The 21,614-nt window shown below is 38.5% G+C and overlaps 2 protein-coding genes across 3 annotated transcripts in view; one reads left to right on the top strand and one right to left on the bottom strand.

Annotated features, from left to right (window-relative positions):
- LOC136803299 (talin-1-like) overlaps nt 1-21,614 on the bottom strand; it is an 85,457-nt gene that overhangs the window by 62,769 nt on the left and 1,074 nt on the right. Inside the window, exons 1-6 of one of the 2 annotated variants that reach the window (XM_067060019.1) lie at nt 5,233-5,448; nt 2,849-2,915; nt 2,056-2,131; nt 596-696; nt 270-344; nt 77-131 (exon numbers count right to left, since the gene is read on the bottom strand). In XM_067060019.1, coding sequence (XP_066916120.1) covers nt 77-131; nt 270-344; nt 596-696; nt 2,056-2,131; nt 2,849-2,911 — 370 coding nt within the window. In that variant the 5' untranslated portion in view covers nt 2,912-2,915; nt 5,233-5,448. Of the gene's footprint in view, nt 1-76; nt 132-269; nt 345-595; nt 697-2,055; nt 2,132-2,848; nt 2,916-5,232; nt 5,449-21,614 lie in introns of those variants that run through there. The other variant, XM_067060018.1, reaches the window with a different exon arrangement.
- Nucleotides 7,104-20,447, top strand: LOC136803312 (uncharacterized). The gene is made up of 2 exons (XM_067060037.1): nt 7,104-7,548; nt 19,242-20,447. The coding sequence occupies exons 1-2, from the start codon at nt 7,272-7,274 to the stop codon at nt 20,318-20,320; spliced, it is 1,356 nt and encodes a 451-aa protein (XP_066916138.1). The 5' UTR covers nt 7,104-7,271; the 3' UTR covers nt 20,321-20,447.

The raw sequence follows: 21,614 nt of genomic DNA, 5'->3' as shown, positions 1-21,614 counted from the left end.
AAAGAACAGTTTTAGCTGTTCACTATTCACAGAGGGGAGTATAGAGAAAAAGGGACCCAAAAGAGGAATGGCTTACCGATTTTCTCACAAATAATATCCAAGGCGTGACCAACTGATTTGCTGTCATCAACCTAAAATGTTTAAAACAGAAATATTGAAAAATAGACAAAATTATGCTTTTTCTGAACTCAGTACAATGGAATCATCTTAGTTGATAAGACACGCGAGATGTCGTTAAAAGAATTTAAAATACATAGATAAACGTGTACCAGAACTGTTTTGATTGTTTTATCCAACATTTTGACTTTGAGATATCGGTTCTTATCTTTGTATTGCAGCGTGTCCTAAGAAGAGAAAAATGATCAAAATTATAATGTAATGTATGGTAGAAAAAAATAGGAAATTCCCTGGACTTTACTACATAGAGAAAATGTTTGCTCAAATCCTAGAGAGGGAAATCACTGTTGATGTATGGGTCAACCTGGTTATTTCTGGAAAAAGGTCAGGTAAGACAGATTCTAGAAGATGGGTTTGTCTAAAATTTTAAGTGTAATAAAGTGACGGGGGAAGGTTGTGAGTATAAATGATTTCATACATTATTTTCGATGTCGTAGAACTTGAGAGTTCGACTGTTGAGCATCCAGAAACTTTTCTTCTCATTGTAAGGATCGAATCGAAAAATACCAAAGTTTTCATCTGAAAAAATAAAGTCACATTACACGCTTTTTATAAGAACAAACTATATAAGAACATGAGGTTTTGGCTAAGAACAAGTTAATAACATTTGAAGACTCTGCGGACTCTAAAAAGCCGATTCCTTGAGATGGAAAAATTACTCGCCAAATGATTAAAATTATAAGATGTTAAGAACATTTTTAGGCTTGGAATTCCAAAAGTTAAGAACATCCGAGGGCTTCAAAAATTTTGGATTTTCTTATAAAAAAAGGAGACATTTTTTTTCAAAGTGCATTTTAAGGTACACCCTTAAGCGAGAAAAGATGAGCATTTTTCTTGCCTTAAAATGGGTAAAAATGTTCAAGAAAGTTCATAGTGAGGTGAAAGCTCACTTAAATTTGGCTCTAAACATTTCTCTGCACTGTAAGCGTCACATTTTTGTCCGACGAAAAAGCAAAACAAAAAAATTTAAATATTACATACTTTGAATAAAGTCAAATTAATTTAGGGGGTAAAGCTCTTGACTTCATAGAAGGCAACTAAACTTTTTACTTTAGTAGCTAATCATAGCTGAAGAATGTCAGTATATCAACAAGGAATCAACTTATCTCGAACACACAACAGGATATTGTCAGTGTTAATCATAATTGGAAGGTTATAATGCATGGTTTTTATTCATCCCCATCAATTAAACTGATTTTTATCAATCAAGCAATATAGTCAATTAAAAAAAAAACACTTTTAAAGAAGAAGTTTGTCTGTGATATTTGTTAAGCGTTTTGCGAGCCAAAAATAATCAAGATCTTACTCATCTTCCACTTTACAATATTGATTTGAACCTTGAAAAACTTGGAAGGTTTTTATCTTCTCCTCATAGAGTGCTCGATGGTATAGAGCAGTATTATTACACCCCTGTGTCACAGACCCGCTGGGACCCCAGCCCAACTGAAAAATTTGGCCGAAAATTCGTCCCCTAGAATTTCGGGCTCACTGGGAAATTGACTTTGATTTCACCTCATTCGAAATTCGATGTTTAAAAATTGCACTCCAAAACCATCCCCAATGGATTTTTTAATTTTAGAACAATATAATTTTTATCCCCATCGAGATTTCAAAAGAAATTTTTATCACCGCTGTTGGGAAAAGTTTCACCGGGGCTGTGAAACAGGGGTGTATTATTATGAGAGTTAACTAAATTCTTATTTCACACTTTCATGGGGAATTCACTGCAATGAAGGATCAATTAGAAATCCAGTGGACTAGTGATCTTTTGCGGAAGGGTGGTGTTTGTAATGTTTATAGTGTTTGTTTGTGTCATCCGATCAAAGAATCAATAAACTATCCGCTCTTCGAGGATCAAGATTCAGTAAAAATACATACTTGGTTTTGGTTGTGTTCCAGCAGTTTTCTCTTGTACGTGTTGAATGATATGGTCAACCCGATCCATGGGTAGAAACTGAAAGCGAATCATATAAATGACAATATTTATGAAGGAAACCAAATGTTGATCGAATTTTCAAAGAAGTTCTCAAAACTTTATCAGATTACCAATTCATGATATGCACCACTGCAATGACTTCACGAAATTATGCAACTTATCTGTTGTTTTTCTTTCACCCAATACGTCACTATTTCTATTGTTTAAGTGAGGTATTGAGTGGAAAATTTTAAAAGTTTTCAGAAGACTCTCTAGTGGTGCATATCATGAATATGTTTAAGCTACTGGAAACGTAACAAACAAATCGCAAGTAGCATGGTGACAGGGGTGTAGTTATTGACTGGCTCACATCCTTATAATTAGGGTGGTCTTAATGAGGGAATACCAAATTGGGAAAGTTCCCCTAATTTTGATCACCACGCCACACGACTGCATGTCCCTAGTACCATACTTTAAAAAAACAACGGCGAAACTTCTGCAGCCTTGACAAAGGTATAAGCACAATGGAAATCAAAAACTTTGAAGACTATCGAGAAAGGGTATCGAGACATGGCTGTTGGAAGGAAACGTACAGGGGGTCACGAACATCAAAATACCGACGCATTTTTCTTAGATCACCGTCAACACTGATAGCTAATATCAATATTTCGACCCCACATAAAAGTGCCACCATATCGCCAAACCCGTACGCCTTCTCATTTTAGTCTGACAGCTTGTAATAGTATGGTAACTTACCCTGAAAGTTTTTGTGACTCCCAGTTTGACCACATTAATCTTCACAACTATCGTGTCCGTCATTTTCCTGAAAATGTCAAATGAAATATTGTAAATATACAGATTATCGAAAACTGGAAACTCACTGTGTTAATGACGTAAAGTTTTCTATAGAAATACCTCAGTTGTTGCAAGTAGTGGAAAACTTTAAACAACTTTACTCTAGCTCAAGTTTGCCACTACTGGCAAAAACCGGGGTGTTTCCGTGTATAACATTACACCATAAATATCATGAATAACTCTTTTCGTTATCCGCTCTAAGCTCGCACACAATCCCTTGTAAAAGACAACGCTCTACTCCAACTCTCCCAAATTCGTATTCGTTTTTCATTCATCAGAAAGAGAACTGTAATAATACACAAGTGAGGCCTTTTTCATTGGGCTTTTCCAGAATTTTAGGATCATACCCCTCTGGAATTCCGAATTTTTACAGATTTTCAATCATTACCCCCATGAAATTCCACTTATTTTTGACGGATTTTTGTCTACTGCTATGGAATTCCACTGCATTTCAAACCATACCCCTTGGAATAGAAATGGACTCCACAACAGGGGGTGCACGGTTTTTTTCTGGAAAAGCCCATTGCAAATAACTTTAAAGGAAATTATCTCAAGAGAATGATAAGGTTTTTTCATGTCCCCTAAACAAAAGTCTCATTACTAAACCTGAAATACTGAATTGTAGAGTTAGATATGGTATATTCAGTTTAGAGTGTGTTGTTGGTTGTACTTTGTTTAGAGATAAAAAGGGGCAAGGCTTTTAAGGAGAAGTTTTGAAACAATTTGTAGTAACTCTAATTTTACCACGATTAAAATATTTTGGTTTCTATAACATGAAATTAATATAGATTGTTTGAAACTGAAACAGATTTGGTAAGAACTTTAAACTCATTAAATTGTTAATCTCCTTAAAAGCTTTGGTTTGAAATCCTAGTTTCGCCTAGTTTGAATAAATACGAAAGAGCAAGGAATTACAATCACTGTACTGAACAGGGGGGGGGGTCGGTACTAAGTTGTGGGGGCCAGTGCCGGGTGGTGGTCTGATAAGGTAATTAAAAAACAACTTAGTACATGGTACTAAGTGGTGGTCCTAATTGAAAAAAACATTTTTGCAACTTTGTATCAAGGGGCTAAATGGTGGTCTCACTACCAAATATGAGGCATCAAGTTAGTATCTGGTACTCAAAATCCTGCAAAATCACAAAAAATGTTCTTTCACTTTCTCTTGACTTATCCAATTTGTACCAAAATGAAAGAAAATAAAAGCTAACTTTTTTTGTGTTGCCCTTTTTGCCCCTGATGAAATTTGAAAGTTTCAGCAGGGCCAAAAGAGATTTTAAAGGTTTTGTTTTTAAATAAGAGTGATATCGTTTGGTTACTCATCAATTTTAATTTACAAGCTTTTTCACATTGGATTGACACGGATGTGGAGCAAGATTGGTTAGAAAGAGGAAAAGAAAAACCTTTTTTGCTTATATCAGCATAATATAACAATAACAAGACACTGTCCTGATATGAAATATGTGTCTGATATGAAACGGAAACACTTATGTAAAAACAAAACCTTCAATTCAATAGTATACTTTATAAGTTCTTAGGATTTTCTTGGGATGGTTGTTACATTTTTACCTTTGGATGAGCAGTTTTAAAACTATTTTTAGCTTTTCTCCTATTCTTAGGTGCCAGGGTTCGCATAAACGGGGGGAGGGGGTTGGAAATATTTTTCAAATTAAATAAACGGGGGGGGACGTAATTACCGGGGGGAGGGGGGTTGGAAAATGGACCTTTAAAAACCCTTAAAAAGAGTTAAAATAAACTAAATTTAGGCTTTTTAGAGTAAAACAAGGAACTTTTCTTTTGGTAGCTGGGATTTTTTTTCAAAAATTAATAAACGGGGGGGGGGGGTCCTAATAAGGTCCGGGGGGTTGGAAAAAAAAAAATCGTACCAGAAAGTACCATTACTAAGAATTAAAGGGTGGTATACTTATTTTGAGGGGGGAAATCAACTTAGTACAGGGTACTTAACGGTGGTGTGTCATTTCTCAATGGTGATATCAAGATTGTACCGGGTACTAAGGGGTGGTATACCTATTTTAAGGGGTAAATTCAACTTAGTACCAGGGTACTAAGTGGTGGTGGTCTCAGATAAATTTCAAAAAACAAGAAAGTACAACTTTTCGGCACTGGTCCAGTACCACAACTTGGTACCCCCCCTGTACTGAAGATAACATAAGCCGAAAAACCATGTCAACTTTGTTTATAACAAAACAATGTTTTTAAGTTTCCTGGATACGAAACGGACAAAGCAAAATGGGTGCGGCATGATAAAAACATGAAAAACTTACAATTTTCGAGTTCAAAGATACCAAAATCAAAACCAGAAACAAAAGAATTAACTCAACATAACCCACAAAATAAACGAATAATTTTCGGTTTTTTTAAACGATCTCCAAAAATATATATTATCTGTAATTTTCGTTTTTTTAAAAGTATCTCAGCAGATATGTTTCGTTTTTGTTATATGTTGTGTTTATGTTTTTTACAATAACATTTTCTCTTTAAAAATGATGCGATAAAAAAAGTCAATTAATTGACACAATTTCTTCCATATTGTCTTAGCCTCGTTTTAATGCCATCGTTGACTTCCTTTAAAACAATTAAACCTTCTTATACTGTAATCATTGTCTTATGATTAAATTGCTAGATCATTAAGTCGCTAATAGCTTTGCTATGGTATATGTTTGGCATTATAAGAACAATGCTTCTATGTACATTATTCATGTTCTTAATTTTTCAAATTCTTCTTTTTATATTATATGATTTGAAATTTAATTATCTATAAGTTATCAAATACGGTGATGATGAAATGATCCATCTACAGTTTTGTAATGGCCCAAGAAAGATTTGTTACTAATTCCTTGCAGGAAAATTGAAAAGAATACTCGAATGTTGGAATAGATGATTCTTATAACAGTTAATTGTTCCAACAGGATTCAATTTGGAACGAGGTTGAGTTATGTCATAAACCATGTGATGATAGCAACATTGAAGAAAAAAGTTTTTTTTCTATAAATGATATGATGAAAGATCAATTAAAACGAAAAACAAATTTCAAACGACAACAAAACATATGGGAGGTGCATAGATGCTGACTTGGCAAGAAATCTATATATGTGTGTTGGATATATCATTTAAAAGCCAATCTAGGCAAGAATATTTACACCCCCTTCTCAAAGACCCACCAAGAACCTCTTCCCAACTGTACAAATTGGCCAAAATATCGTCCCCAGTGAAAATAATCAGATAAGCAAATCCTCACCACAAAATATTTTGCTACTTCTTCCATCCCCACTGAATTTTCTGACTCCAAATCAATGCAATTCAAATCCCCAGCCGTAAAAAAGGGGGGGGGGGGGGTTTCATGGTTGGCGGAGGAGCAGAATCGGCCCTTTTTTCGGACGGAGTGGCGGAATTTGGCGAAAATTTAGACGGAATTACGGAAATTGGGTTCTCTGACGGAGACGGAAAATTAGACAATTTTAGTGCGGATTTAGTAAAAGATATTCAAAATTTGCGGAATTTTCGACAAAAATATTGAATTTCAAAGGAATTTTCGGTGACGGAATTTTGGTTCAATTTAAGACGGTTTGACGGAAATTGGAGAAAGATTTGGCGGAATTGCGGAATTGGGTACCCCCCGGGAATATCCAATCCCTATCGAGTTTTAGCCCGTTATTTTTACCCCCATTGGCTGAAAATACCCCAACGGGTCTGTGAGAAGAGGGTGTATGATTTAGCATAATTTGCAAGTCCAACATCAGACAGTCCAACATATACAGACTTGATAAAATTAAAAATTCTCAAATTATGATTAAAATTTGCAAAATTTCGAACAAAGAATCCCCTTCCTCATTTATTGCAGAATCTCAGTTTCGGGCCCGGGGCGCGAAATTTCGTTTAGCGGCGGTAGACAAGGAATACGCCTCTGCTCCCCGCCCCTATGTCTCTACTAGACCCAGTCCTTCCTCGTGGTCCTCATTCTCATTCCGTCCTTCGCTAGTTCGGATGTTATTTTTTTTTAGTAACTACAAATTTTCATATATCACAAAGAATTAATATCATGCCTCGTTCAAGGAAAAACTCAACAAAAACCTCAGACCAGGAACGTTCAAGCTAAGATTGGGGTAAACTATCAATCGACAATCTTCATCAGAAACTACGATCGCAAAACCTGCAAACAACCGGTAAGAAGATTGAACTACAAAACCGTTTATTCAACCACTTCAATCCCAACCCTATTCAAACTACTACCGAACCTATATCACAAGCCAACCTATCTACACTGATCCAGGAGTTTAGGACGCTACGATCAGACGTTGAAACTATGAAAAAACACAGCAAATTTAGCAACATTAATAATAATAATATTAATACAACACCCTCCTCCTTCGAAAATCCTCAACAAATAATTAACGTCGCAGGAGAAGAAATTCGTGCAATCAATACACAGAAACATAAACAACAACAAAGCACAAACATGATTCAGCAAAATGTCATCGAAATTAGCAATGATGAAACTGAGCAAAATGAACACGACCAACAGCATGATTCACCCACTTTTGGATTCACATCACCACCAAGCAGCACTCACATAAATCAAGGTATATTTCCTAGTGCTATAAACCCATACACCCCACCAGGACTTAAGACTGCTATCCTAACTAAGGTAAAGAAATCCGAATACGTCGATTTCGATGATTTACTTCCTCCACCACCATCAGTCAACAGTAGCACAGAATTACTCGGTTTTCAACTCGATGCAGATAACAATCTTTACCAAAAGCAAGCCAGCACCACATCCGTAGCACCACATTCAACACCACTTTCGCAGCACCACATTCGGCACTTTCGTTTTCGCTCCAGCACCACATTCGGCAATTCCAGCACCACATTCAACGTTCTACCCAATTTTCATACTGAAGGAGAGTATTCCTATTTTGGAAATTATGATTCCTATCAAGCCTTATTTATTAGCTTCCATTTCAAGCAAAAATGAAGTCTCTACCACCATTTCCCTTCACAGCCTCACGTTTTAAAGACACCTCGGTAGAGTACCAAAAATCTTAATTTTGTGTACTGGACTAAATATTGTACTGAAGGAGAGTATTCCTATCCTGGAAATAATGATTCCTATCAAGCCTTATTTATTAGCTTCCATTTCAAGCAAAAATGAAGTCTCTACCACCATTTCCCTTCGCAGCCTCACGTTTTAAAGACACCTCGGTAGAGTACCGAAAAACTCAATTTTGGTGTTTTGGACTAAAAATTGTACTGAAGGAGAGTATTCCTATCCTGGAAATTGTGATTCCTATCAAGCCTTATATATTACCTTCCATTTAAAGCAAAAATGAAGTCTGTACCACCATTTCTCTTCCCAGCCTCACGTTTTCAAGTTACCTCGGTAGAGTACAAAAAATTCTTTGCTTTCAAGATTATGAAATTGTCTTACTGCGTAATCATTAAACATTCATAAGAAATGGTTTGAGAATTTTGCTGTATTTTTTGTTTAAACACTTCATTATGTTACGTGAGTCGGTGAGTGTGAGTGTAGTGTTTTTTTAGGTTTTAGTACGGCGTGTGTCACCAAAAAATGGCTTTTATAATCGGACTCTTACAGTGCAGTCTTTGAGCAGTGAAAAGGTAACCTTAGAGCGCATTTTACGAACGATTCTAACCCTTACAGTGTAGTTTGATTTTATATCTTATTTCGCAGAAGTCACTTGAAAATGAGCCTGAGACGTCGACACAATGTGTAAAACAAATCACAATATACGAGTGCGAGTCAAAGCTATAAATAGACTTGCAAGTTAGCAGTCTCCAATCACACCCTTACTACAGTATATCCAGCTTATAAAAGACCCATGTAGTGCACTCAATCAAAAGTACACCCTTTCAGCACATTTCCAAAAACCTACCCTTAAGGGCGGCACACGCTGTTGGTTGGAGCATTTGAATGCCACCCCCCCCCCCGGGGTTTTAGTTGTTGTCTTGACTTGTCTATAATAATAGCCATTGGTGTCTGAAGCCCCGAATCCCCTCTCTCTGCAGCGTTTTGATTTTATCTAGCGATCTTATCCTGTCGTAAATCTTTTTCCGGGGGTAATTACTTCTTTTTCACCCTTTCAACCATTTTCGTGAAAGATTTCTAAATCAGTTTACACTGATTATTGAATCAGTTTACCCTGATTAGTTTCCAGGAATAACTTGAAAAAGAACAATAGAGAATATCTATCTTCCTTTGCGATACGGAAACACTGCAATCAATTAGATCCGCCCTAGGGCACACCTCACCGTTTGCATTATTATAGGTTGACTGAACACGTATAAAATTGTAGCGTCTTGAAATTGTACATGGTTTCATTTTTACCTAGAAATTTTCAATTTTGTGAAAATTAAAGCTTCAAAGCCGCCTTCCTTTATGGTTATTCGCATATTTTGGATTGTGAGTCGTCTGTGACAACGTTTGGGGCCGCTAGTAATGATATATTTCATTGTATATGAATTAATTCAAAATTAATATCACAAGATGAAGTCACGTGAAATTTAATATGACTAAATAAAGAAGCCTCGCTAAGCAACCCAGTCAGTCAAAAAATAAGTTGACGTTTCTTTTAAAGAAATAATTAAAAAAGTAATTATATATAAGAGCAGTAGCATGTTTGGTGTGTGGTGCACATGGGTGGGCTTACAGGGGGGCTAGTATTCCGGTATAGGACCTTTTTCGTCTCTGGTATTCGAATCGAAAAAAAAATTACCGTTAATCTGCTATTTGGGACGTCTTCCGGTATCGATCTTTACACAGTAATCTACCGGTATTTTGATAAAACACGAGGAAATAGCAGGTATTTCGGTGTTCACTAGCTGCCAGCACCATATTTTTTAAACAGACTGGTCCAGTAATTCGGTATTCGGTATATGTTCCAAAAAAGGCAAAAAGAGAGGCTTAAAGACATCCACTGATAACTCATAAAAGATGACATACATTATAATTAAGTCAATAGTCATCATCAATGACTTCATAAATAAAACTTATCAATTTGATGTTTTCGTTTTGTTATTTCAAATTTTGTTATTTTCATGAGACATTGTACAAACTAACCTCTTTATCTTTTGACCCAAAATTCCTAACCTCCGTCCAATCTTCCCGATTTTTTTCCCATTGGGAAGGAGTCTCTAAAATAAAACAGATTTGAATTCCTAACATTATTAGGACACAGCACACGGCATATTGCTCGAATTCTCAGGTGCAGCAATCGCTAAGAGTCAAGTGCACGCGCAGATAATCCCTTCTTCAAGTGCACTCAGTTACACCTCTGTGTCACAGACCCGCTGGGACTCCCTACCGACTGGAAAATTCGGCCAAAATCTCGTCCCCGCTGAGAAGAATACCCTAAAATATTAGCCCCAATGGAAAAAAAACTAAACTTTGATTTCATCTCCATTCGAAATTCAAATAAAAATTTGCTTTCCAAAACCAAGAACAATAGAAGTTCTTTCCCCACTGGCTTTGATAAGAAATTTTATCCCCACTGTTGGAAAAAGTTCCTCTGGGGCTGTGAGATAGGCACCCCTATTCAGTTCTACAAGTCGAGTAGACGATGTTATCGTCCGTTACAGTGATAGTAAAGGCGGGAAAAATGGCGGTATGGCGTTATGGCGGTATACGAAAAAAAATCTGCGGGAGAGTTTCGAAGACTGGCAACTCTACCGACAGTAAACTCTTTTCGGCAAAAAAAACCGTTTGCGAATTTTTTTATTCGGCTTTGGGCTTTTTTCTTAGATAGTAATTCGTCTTAGACTATAGCATAGTCTACAAGACGAGGTACACAACGATCCCATATTTAAAGGAGAATATCTATCTTCCTTTGCGATACGGAAACACTGCAATCAATTAGATCCGCCCTAGGGCACACCTCACCGTTTGCATTATTATAGGTTGACTGAACACGTATAAAATTGTAGCGTCTTGAAATTGTACATGGTTTCATTTTTACCTAGAAATTTTCAATTTTGTGAAAATTAAAGCTTCAAAGCCGCCTTCCTTTATGGTTATTCGCATATTTTGGATTGTGAGTCGTCTGTGACAACGTTTGGGGCCGCTAGTAATGATATATTTCATTGTATATGAATTAATTCAAAATTAATATCACAAGATGAAGTCACGTGAAATTTAATATGACTAAATAAAGAAGCCTCGCTAAGCAACCCAGTCAAGTCAAAAAATAAGTTGACGTTTCTTTTAAAGAAATAATTAAAAAAGTAATTATATATAAGAGCAGTAGCATGTTTGGTGTGTGGTGCACATGGGTGGGCTTACAGGGGGGCTAGTATTCCGGTATAGGACCTTTTTCGTCTCTGGTATTCGAATCGAAAAAAAAATTACCGTTAATCTGCTATTTGGGACGTCTTCCGGTATCGATCTTTACACAGTAATCTACCGGTATTTTGATAAAACACGAGGAAATAGCAGGTATTTCGGTGTTCACTAGCTGCCAGCACCATATTTTTTTAAACAGACTGGTCCAGTAATTCGGTATTCGGTATATGTTCCAAAAAAGGCAAAAAGAGAGGCTTAAAGACATCCACTGATAACTCATAAAAGATGACATACATTATAATTAAGTCAATAGTCATCATCAATGACTTCATAAATAAAACTTATCAATTTGATGTTTTCGTTTTGTTATTTCAAATTTTGTTATTTTCATGAGACATTGTACAAACTAACCTCTTTATCTTTTGACCCAAAATTCCTAACCTCCGTCCAATCTTCCCGATTTTTTTCCCATTGGGAAGGAGTCTCTAAAATAAAACAGATTTGAATTCCTAACATTATTAGGACACAGCACACGGCATATTGCTCGAATTCTCAGGTGCAGCAATCGCTAAGAGTCAAGTGCACGCGCAGATAATCCCTTCTTCAAGTGCACTCAGTTACACCTCTGTGTCACAGACCCGCTGGGACTCCCTACCGACTGGAAAATTCGGCCAAAATCTCGTCCCCGCTGAGAAGAATACCCTAAAATATTAGCCCCAATGGAAAAAAAACTAAACTTTGATTTCATCTCCATTCGAAATTCAAATAAAAATTTGCTTTCCAAACCAAGAACAATAGAAGTTCTTTCCCCACTGGCTTTGATAAGAAATTTTATCCCCACTGTTGGAAAAAGTTCCTCTGGGGCTGTGAGATAGGCACCCCTATTCAGTTCTACAAGTCGAGTAGACGATGTTATCGTCCGTTACAGTGATAGTAAAGGCGGGAAAAATGGCGGTATGGCGTTATGGCGGTATACGAAAAAAAATCTGCGGGAGAGTTTCGAAGACTGGCAACTCTACCGACAGTAAACTCTTTTCGGCAAAAAAAACCGTTTGCGAATTTTTTTATTCGGCTTTGGGCTTTTTTCTTAGATAGTAATTCGTCTTAGACTATAGCATAGTCTACAAGACGAGGTACACAACGATCCCATATTTAAAGGAGAGCGAAGTGCCGGTGCACGAAGTAAGCAGCTATTTTTACCTCTACTCTAGAGAAAATGTTTCTAATAGTAATAGGAGTTAAACATCTTTGAATCACACTAGGTTAACCCTCTCTCTCGAAGCGTGTATAGCCCTCATTTGCCACAAAAACGGTTCCTTATGATAAAATCCTGGTTACACATAGTGCGTGATGCAGGGCCAAGAGTCATTGCAGGCGGAAGATCGTGGCCTTCCCACTTTTATAAAAATAAAAGGAAATTTTTAATCGCTAACGGACTTTCGAGAACCTCTTTTATCGGCAAAATCACGCCGAACTATGGTCGTATTGAAGCAAATAAGAGGGTCAAAAAAGTCAAAAAAAGTTTTCTCTTCGGCACGTTGTTACTAAAAGTGGTAACACTAGGTAACACATGGTAACAGGGGGTAACACTAGGGTAACAGGGGGTAACACATGGGTAACACATGGGTAACAGGGGTAACACTAGGGTAACAGGGTAACAGTTTGAAAATGGTGGCTCTGAGGGGTCGGAAATTTGAAAATTGACTTAACCAATGTTGTTGGTGAATACAATGATAGAATGAATGATGCTGGTCAATGCAATGATGGAATCGATGTTGCTGGTGAATGCAATGATGGTGTTACTGGTGAATGCAATGATGGAATCAATGGTGCTGGTGAATTCAATGTTGGAATCAATGGTGCAGGTGACTGAAATGATGGAATCAATGTTGCTGGTGAATGCAATGATGGTGTTACTGGTGAATGCAATGATGGAATCAATGGTGCTGGTGAATGCAATGGTGGAATCAATGGTGTAGGTGACTGAAATGATGGAATCGATGTTGCTGGTGAATGCAATGATGGTGTTACTGGTCAATGCAATGATGGAATCAATGGTGCTGGTGAATGCAATGATGGTGTTACTGGTGAATGCAATGATGGTGTTACTGGTGAATGCAATGATGGTGTTACTGGTGAATGCAATGATGGAATCAATGGTGCTGGTGAATGTAATGGTGGAATCAATGGTGCAGATGGCTTAAATGATGGAATCAATAGTGCTGGTGACTGAAATGATGGAATCGATGTTGCTGGTGAAGAATGCAATGATGGTGTTACTGGTGAATGCAATGATGGAATCAATAGTGCTGGTGACTGCAATGGTGGAATCAATGGTGCAGGTGACTGAAATGATAGAATTGATGTTGCTGGTGAATGCAATGATGATGTTACTGCTGAATGCAATGGTGCAATCAATGTTGCCAGTGAATGCAATGATTGAATCGATGTTGCTGGTGAATGCAATGATGCAATCAATAGTGCTGGTGAATACAATGGTAGAATTAATGGTCCTGGTGAATGCAATTTACATTCCCCCTAAATGCAAACGAAGTAATCAAAAATATGTCTCAATAGTTTAAAACTTTCAGAACAAGGAAAATGATAATTCTATAATTTAGGCTATTTTAGTAAGAAATTGTTCTACGGGATATGAAAAATCAATTAATTTTTGAAAAGATCTACCCCTGGACACTTCGATTTTTTTTGATAAATTTGGCGATGCAGTGGAATGCAACTTAATCCGAGTTAGTCAAAAGATAAACTTTTAAGGGGGCACACGATTGTTTAGAATAAGAATGACCAACTTATGTATAAGACAAGGAAATTTAATCTTTGTTTTAAAGGAGCACAAGTCATTACTTTTCTCTCTTTTTTGCTAACTATTTACAAAGTAAAAATATTAAGAAATTATAACCGGAGTTAATAAAAATCACCCAAAAATTTCTTTCTTCTTATACCATTAAATTTGGCTTTTAGGATCTTAGGAGATATGGAAAATAAAAAGGTCAGTATCGAAAGATGACGAAATTTGAGAGCAGTGAGGTGAAACGCGAAACGCGATTCCATCATTTCAGTCACCTGCACCATTGATTCCAACATTGAATTCACCAGCACCATTGATTCCAGCATTAAATTCACCAGCACCATTGATTGCATCATTGCATTCACCAGTAACACCATCATTGCATTCACCAGCAACATCGATTCCATCATTTCAGTCACCTGCACCATTGATTCCAACATTGAATTCACCAGCACCATCGATTCCATCATTGCATTCACCAGTAACACCATCATTGCATTCACCAGTAACACCATCATTGCATTCACCAGCAACATCGATTCCATCGTTGCATTGACCAGCATCATTCATTCTATCATTGTATTCACCAGCACCATTGATTCCATCATTGCATTCACCAGTAACACCATCATTGCATTCACCAGTAACACCATCATTGCATTCACCAGCAACATCGATTCCATCATTGCATTGACCAGCATCATTCATTCTATCATTGTATTCACCAACAACATTGGTTAAGTCAATTTTCAAATTTCCAACCCCTCAGAGCCACCATTTTCAAACTGTTACCCTGTTACCCTAGTGTTACCCCTGTTACTCATGTGTTACCCATGTGTTACCCCCTGTTACCCTAGTGTTATCCCCTGTTACCATGTGTTACCTAGTGTTACCACTTTTAGTAACAACGCTTCGGCACCAACAATGGTTCTACCTCCATAGTCACTATGTTTTTTTATCATTCCATTTTTGGAAGTAAAACTGGGGGCATCAATTGGAGCCATCAAACAACTTCGGTTATTTCTAGTCTGGTACTTAGCAAAAACTCACTAGTCATACTCTGCAACCTGGCCATTAGCTTGCACAAAAAAAGTTTCCAGCGATTCGTTTCGATATTTAAAGTATTGTCAGATTTAATTGTCTTTTTGCCAGAGCTTGCTTTTGAGAAAAAATTACCGGCATTTCGTACCCCAATTTTCGTAACCCTTCTCCTGCGAGAGCAAAGGTATTTTCTTTAGAGTAAACTGAGTCGTCCATAATTTGTATCAGAATCAGGGCTTGTTTGTATATCTATTATTTGTTTGATTTGCAGATCTTTACTGCAAGAAAACCTTTTTCTGCATCTTTTTGAGAGCTCTGTTCATGTCCATAGTACACTGAGTACACCCCTATCTCACAGACCCGGTGGGAACGATGGCGCCCACAACACACTGAACAAATCAGAATGCCGAGGTGCCTTTAAAACATGACGCTGGAAAAGGAAATGGTGATAGAGACTTCATTTTCGCTAGAAATGGAAGGTAATAATATATAAGGCTTGATATGAATTATAACAGGGTTTGATTATAATTTCCAGGATAGGAATACTCTCCTTCAGTACAATTTATAGTCCAAAACACCAAAACTAAGATTTTCGGTACTCTACCGAGGTGTCTTTAAAACGTGAGGCTGTGAAGGGAAATGGTGGTAGACATTTAATTTTTGCTTGAAATGGAAGTTAATAAATAAGGCTTGGTATGAATTATAAACTCCAGAATAGGAATACTCTTCTTCAGTACAACTTTTAGTCCAGAAAACAAAATTAAAATTTTTGGTACTCTACCGAGGTGTCTTTAAAACGTGAGGCTGAAAAGGGAAATGGCGATAGAGACTTCATTTTTGCTTTAAATGTAAGGTAATATATAAGGCTTGATAGGAATCATAATTTAAAAGATAGGAATACTCTCCGTCAGTACAATTTTTAGTCCAAAAGACCAAAATTAAAATATTCGATTCTCTACCGAGGTGTCTTTAAAACGTGAGGCTCAGAAGGGAAATGGTAATAGAGACTTCATTTTTGCTTTGAATGGAAGGTATTAGATAAGGCTTGATAGGAATCATAAATTCCGAAATAGGAATACTCTCCTTCAGTACAATTTTCAGTCAAGAACACCAAAATTGAGAGTTTTGGTACTCTACCGAAGTGCCTTTAAAACGTGAGGCTGAGAAGGGAAATGGTGCTAGAGACTTCATTTTTGCTTGATTTGAAAACTAATAGGTAAGTTTTGATAGGAATTATAATTTCCCGAATAGGAATACTCTCATTCAATACAATTTTTAGTCCAAAATACCAAAATTAAGATTTTCAATACTCTACTGAGGTGCCTTTAAAACGTGAGGCTGTGAAGGGAAATGGTGGTAGAGACTTCATTTCTGCTTGTAATGGAAGCTAATAAATAAGGCTTGATAGGAATCACAATTTCCAGGATAGGAATACTCTCCTTCAGTACAATATTTAGTCCAGTACACAAAATTAAGATTTTTGGTACTCTACCGAGGTGTCTTTAAAACGTGAGGCTGTGAAGGGAAATTGTGATAGAGACTTTATTTTTGCTTGATTTGGAAGGTAATATATAAGGCTTGATAGGAATCACAATTTCCAGGATAGGAATACTCTCCTTCAGTACAATATTTAGTCCGGTACACAAAATTAAGATTTTTGGTACTCTACCGAGGTGTCTTTAAAACGTGAGGCTGTGAAGAGAAATGGTGATAGAGACTTAATTTTTGCTTGAAATGGAAGCTAATAGATAAGGCTTGATAGGAATCATAATTTCCAGAATAGGAATACTCTCCTTCAGTATGAAAATCGGGTAGAAAGTTGAATGTGGTGCTGGAATTTCCGAATGTGGTGCTGGAGCGAAAACGAAAGTGCCGAATGTGGTGCTGCGAAAGTGGTGTTGAATGTGGTGCTTTGAATGTGGTGCTGGCTTGCTTTTGGTACAATCTTTTACTCAAACCGAACCAAAATAAGGCAAGAATACGTGATTATCCATCATGGATCTGTGCGTGGAACCTTTTTTACCAAGCCTACTTACATTATCATCCCGACAAACATTATGAACTTTTCTCGTACTTCAAAATAATTACAAACCTGGCAAGGAAACATCGTTTCGAAAACATTTACTTATACGACAAGTCTCAGCGTCAAACACTGGCTGCCCAACACTCCCTACCTGCACAACTACGAACAACCGACTGGACAACACTCAATGACGAATTATTCAATAGTTTCCTTCGAGATTCGCACCTACCCTCCTGCTATCATTGTTCAACCTACGGTCATTATGCGTCAGCTTGCCCCTATAAACAAAACGCTCGTACACCAAACAAATATGTCAACCCCTACACTTATGTAGCACCAGATAAAACGTTTCGGAATGACCCACAACCACCACAAAACCGTATTGGATCTGGAAACAGCCAAACACAATATCATAGTCGCTCAGAAACCACTCAAGAGATTTGCCACCGATTCAACCAAAACAACGGAGCCTGCAACAAGCCACCATGTCGCTTCCTTCACATCTGTAATAAATGCTTCAAAGCAGGACACCCAGGAGCTAGATGTTTCACAGGCGCATCCTCTACTCGTACAACATTCCGTCCTCCAACCAACTAACCCTCTACCTGAAAGTATCATAACTCCTGTAAATATTGAAAACTTTTCTTCTGCATTACAATATCATCCAGACCAGGAACTATGTAGATATTTAATAAACGGCTTACAAAATGGTTTCCATATTGGCTTTGAAGGTCCACATCATACCACACTGCCAAAAAACTTACGCTCTGCGACCGAACACTCAGAAGCAGTAACTGAAGCCATTTGCAAGGAACTCTCGCGCAGACATACTGCCGGACCTTTTGCAAAACCACCAATACAGGATCTTCACTGCTCTCCACTCGGGTCAAGAGAAAAGAAAGACGGAACAAGAAGACTAATCATGGACTTATCACAACCAGATGGTGAATCCATAAACGAAGGTATACCCAAAGAAAATTTTACAGTTAAATACCTAAATTTCGATCAAGCGACGGATCTTGTTTACTATAAAGGAAAGGACTGCCTTATGACAAAAATTGACATTAAACACGCTTTTCGTCTCCTACCTGTGCATCCATCTCAGTGGGTACTACTTGGTATTCATTGGATGGGCTTGTACTTTATTGATACTCGTTTACCATTTGGATTACGTTCGTCACCAGCGATTTTTACCTCCTTTGCAAATGCAGTACACTGGATACTACAAAACGTTTACCAGTTGCAAGATTCAACCCACTACTCTGACGATTTTCTATTTGTACACCCACCGACAATTCAAACAGCCCTAAACGAAATAAAAACTGCCACATTAGCATTTCACCAGCTAGGAATCCCAATTGCTGAAGAAAAACAGGAAGGCCCATCTAGTCAAATCACATACCTCGGGATTGAAATAGACTCGTCAAATTTAACCATACGAATACCAGACGACAAATACTCCGAACTTATGGAAATTCTACCTTTTTGGAATTCGCGTCGGAAATGCACCAAGAAAGAACTGCTGTCCCTTATTGGAAAGTTGTCGTTCGTCTGTAAAATTGTGAGACCAGGTCGAATCTTTTTACGTAGACTAATAGATATCTCTACAACCGTGAAGAAATTACACCACCACATAACGTTGAACAGTGAAGCTCGGGATGACATCAAATGGTGGATCGACTTCCTACCAACCTGGAACAAATCATCATTAATTCCAGATCCCTTCACCATACTTGCTAGTGATATCCAACTCCACACTGACGCATCCAACATTGGACTTGGTGCAATATACAGGAATTCTTGGATTCAATCAACCTGGCCAGAGAAATTTACCAGGAAACCATTCGACATCGACTTTAAGGAACTCTTTACCATAGTTATAGCAACCAAAACCTGGGGTGGTGAATGGGCAGGGAAACGTATTGTATTTCATACCGACAATCTTCCGATTACCCAAATTTGGCAGGCGGGCTCTTCTAAATCATATGAACTTATGACTCTAGTACGTACTCTATACATGACAGCCGCAAAGTATCAATGTTCTATATCTTTGAAACACGTATATGGTGTATACAATCCTATTGCTGATGCTATTTCTCGGTTTCAGGAAGCAAAGTTTCGAGAGCTGGCACCATCCGCAGACCGTTACCCCACCAAACTACCATCAGACGCCTGGGAAAGGTAGACATTCATACGCTCACCAAGAAAATGCACCAACTCCTATCCAACTCCCTGGCCCCACGCACCAATACACAATATCACCGCTGCACTTCCAACTATCTCCTATTCTGTCGTCACCACAACTTACAGGCATTCCCCATAGTCGAGCTCAACCTCATGTTGTTCACCACATTCCTCTCAGAACATTCATCACATAGCAACATTAAAGTTCACCTCTCCTCAATCAAGTTTCATGACATCAGACATGGCTACCACACCCAACTACCACCACTCCCACGTCTATATCTCCTCATTCGCAGTATAAAACGCACCCATGGCTCAACCCACTCCAAGCCTAAACGCCAACCGATCACCATTGAAACTCTCACCTCCATTTACCAACATTTGCAGTCATCCAACCTAAATAATCACGATCGGCAAATGCTCTGGACAGCTTGCACCACCGCATTCTTTGGTTTTCTCCGATCTTCAGAATATGTGTCACCATCATCGCATGAATACGATCCATCCTCCACCCTTCTGTATAATGACATCACACACATGGCGTCCAAGGTGCATATCAGTATCAAATCTTCCAAAACCGACCCATTTCGACATGGCTGCATCCTACGACTTTGTCCGACAAACCACCCTATATGCCCTGTCACCGCCCTCAAAGAGTACTGTCGAATACATCTCAAAAAATCTGGCCCACTATTTATATTCTCAAATGGCTGCTTCCTGACCAGGCGAAAACTAAACGAATTTCTTCAGAGCACACTCAACCACACCACACACTGCCCAATATCCACGCACTCCTTCCGAATCGGGGCAGCAACAACAGCAGCCGCCGCAGGACTTCCCAGTTGGTTGATCAAACAACTTGGTAGATGGAATAGTACATGTTTCGAAACCTACATCCGAATTCCGGACAATACCATCCGACAAACCGGACAATTGCTCTGTCGAACTAAAACACTTGGACATGAAATATGGAACCCAGACTCAATAGGTTTTAAACAATGATTTGATATCTATCATTTACTATATCTTAGCATTATTTATTTCATATACATAGCCTATTGTCTATCGCCTTGCGTGTTCATATGGGTCTACCTCGCAGATACTCAGGTTCTACTTTGCTTCACACTCATCAGTCCGCCTCGTCCTCCCTCACTTGCCCACCTCTCGGCCTGTCCTTAGTACTGGCATCATGCCCACTACTTGTTTCCTAGCTGTCCTTCTCATACATGGACTTCAGACTTAGACTCTACATACGTACCTATAGTTATGATTGTCATAGTTGTATATTATTTTGTTTGTTTTTATTCTCAACTTTCTAGCACTTATCACATATTATGTCATTTGAAGTTATATATTATGTCCTATGACTCAACAGTCCATAACATGCCTCTGTTCATTCTTCTGTGTACCATATAGGCACCCTCACACTAGTTCGTGTAGTTCAATTCTTTCCCCTTCCCTCTGATTGTGGCATTGGGGTCATTCCTTGGCAATTTCTTTGGCGGTCGGTCACATGGCTGTGACGCCTATATCCTCTTTCACAGGGCCTCTGATCCTCAACCGAATTAATAGCAGCACTACGGGGTCACTTTATCAAGCCGACCGGGTATCACACAGGGCCACTGGTAGGCAACCACGCCGACTGGGTTACTACGGGGCCACTGGTATAAGCCGACCGGGTGCCATACAGGGCCACTGGTATTAGATATAACCACGCCGACTGTTTCTTAGGAGTGACCCCAATACTTCCGCCACACTTATAAATAGCACTAGAGTTTGCAATATCACATGAAATATATCATTCAGGGTCATTAGACTCGTCTTGTGTCCATTTCTTGTCTCCCGTCCACTAATCTCAGTTTCGGGCCCGGGGCGCGAAATTTCGTTTAGCGGCGGTAGACAAGGAATACGCCTCTGCTCCCCGCCCCTATGTCTCTACTAGACCCAGTCCTTCCTCGTGGTCCTCATTCTCATTCCGTCCTTCGCTAGTTCGGATGTTATTTTTCCCACCTTCCCTCCCTAACACAGCGTCTTAATAGCCGGGTCTCTCCTCGTAGTCGGTCACATGGCTGTGACGCCTATATCCTCTTTCACAGGGCCTCTGATCCTCAACCGAATTAATAGCAGCACTACGGGGTCACTTTATCAAGCCGACCGGGTATCACACAGGGCCACTGGTAGGCAACCACGCCGACTGGGTTACTACGGGGCCACTGGTATAAGCCGACCGGGTGCCATACAGGGCCACTGGTATTAGATATAACCACGCCGACTGTTTCTTAGGAGTGACCCCAAT

The sequence above is a fragment of the Clytia hemisphaerica genome, unplaced genomic scaffold, assembly GCF_902728285.1.
Source record: "Clytia hemisphaerica strain Z4C2 unplaced genomic scaffold, Clytia hemisphaerica genome assembly, whole genome shotgun sequence".
Taxonomy (NCBI): Eukaryota; Metazoa; Cnidaria; class Hydrozoa; order Leptothecata; family Clytiidae; genus Clytia; species Clytia hemisphaerica.
The sequence above is the reverse complement of the archived record's forward strand: the minus strand, read 5'-3'. Positions and strand labels throughout refer to the sequence as shown.

What these genes read in the sequence shown, in the direction of transcription:
- LOC136803312 (XM_067060037.1), top strand. Translation starts at nt 7,272, where the DNA reads ATGAAAAAACACAGCAAATTTAGCAACATTAATAATAATAATATTAAT. An exon ending in CAGCACTCACATAAATCAAG is followed by an intron (nt 7,549 to 19,241) that starts GTATATTTCCTA and finishes TCTCGGTTTCAG; the next exon opens with GAAGCAAAGTTTCGAGAGCT.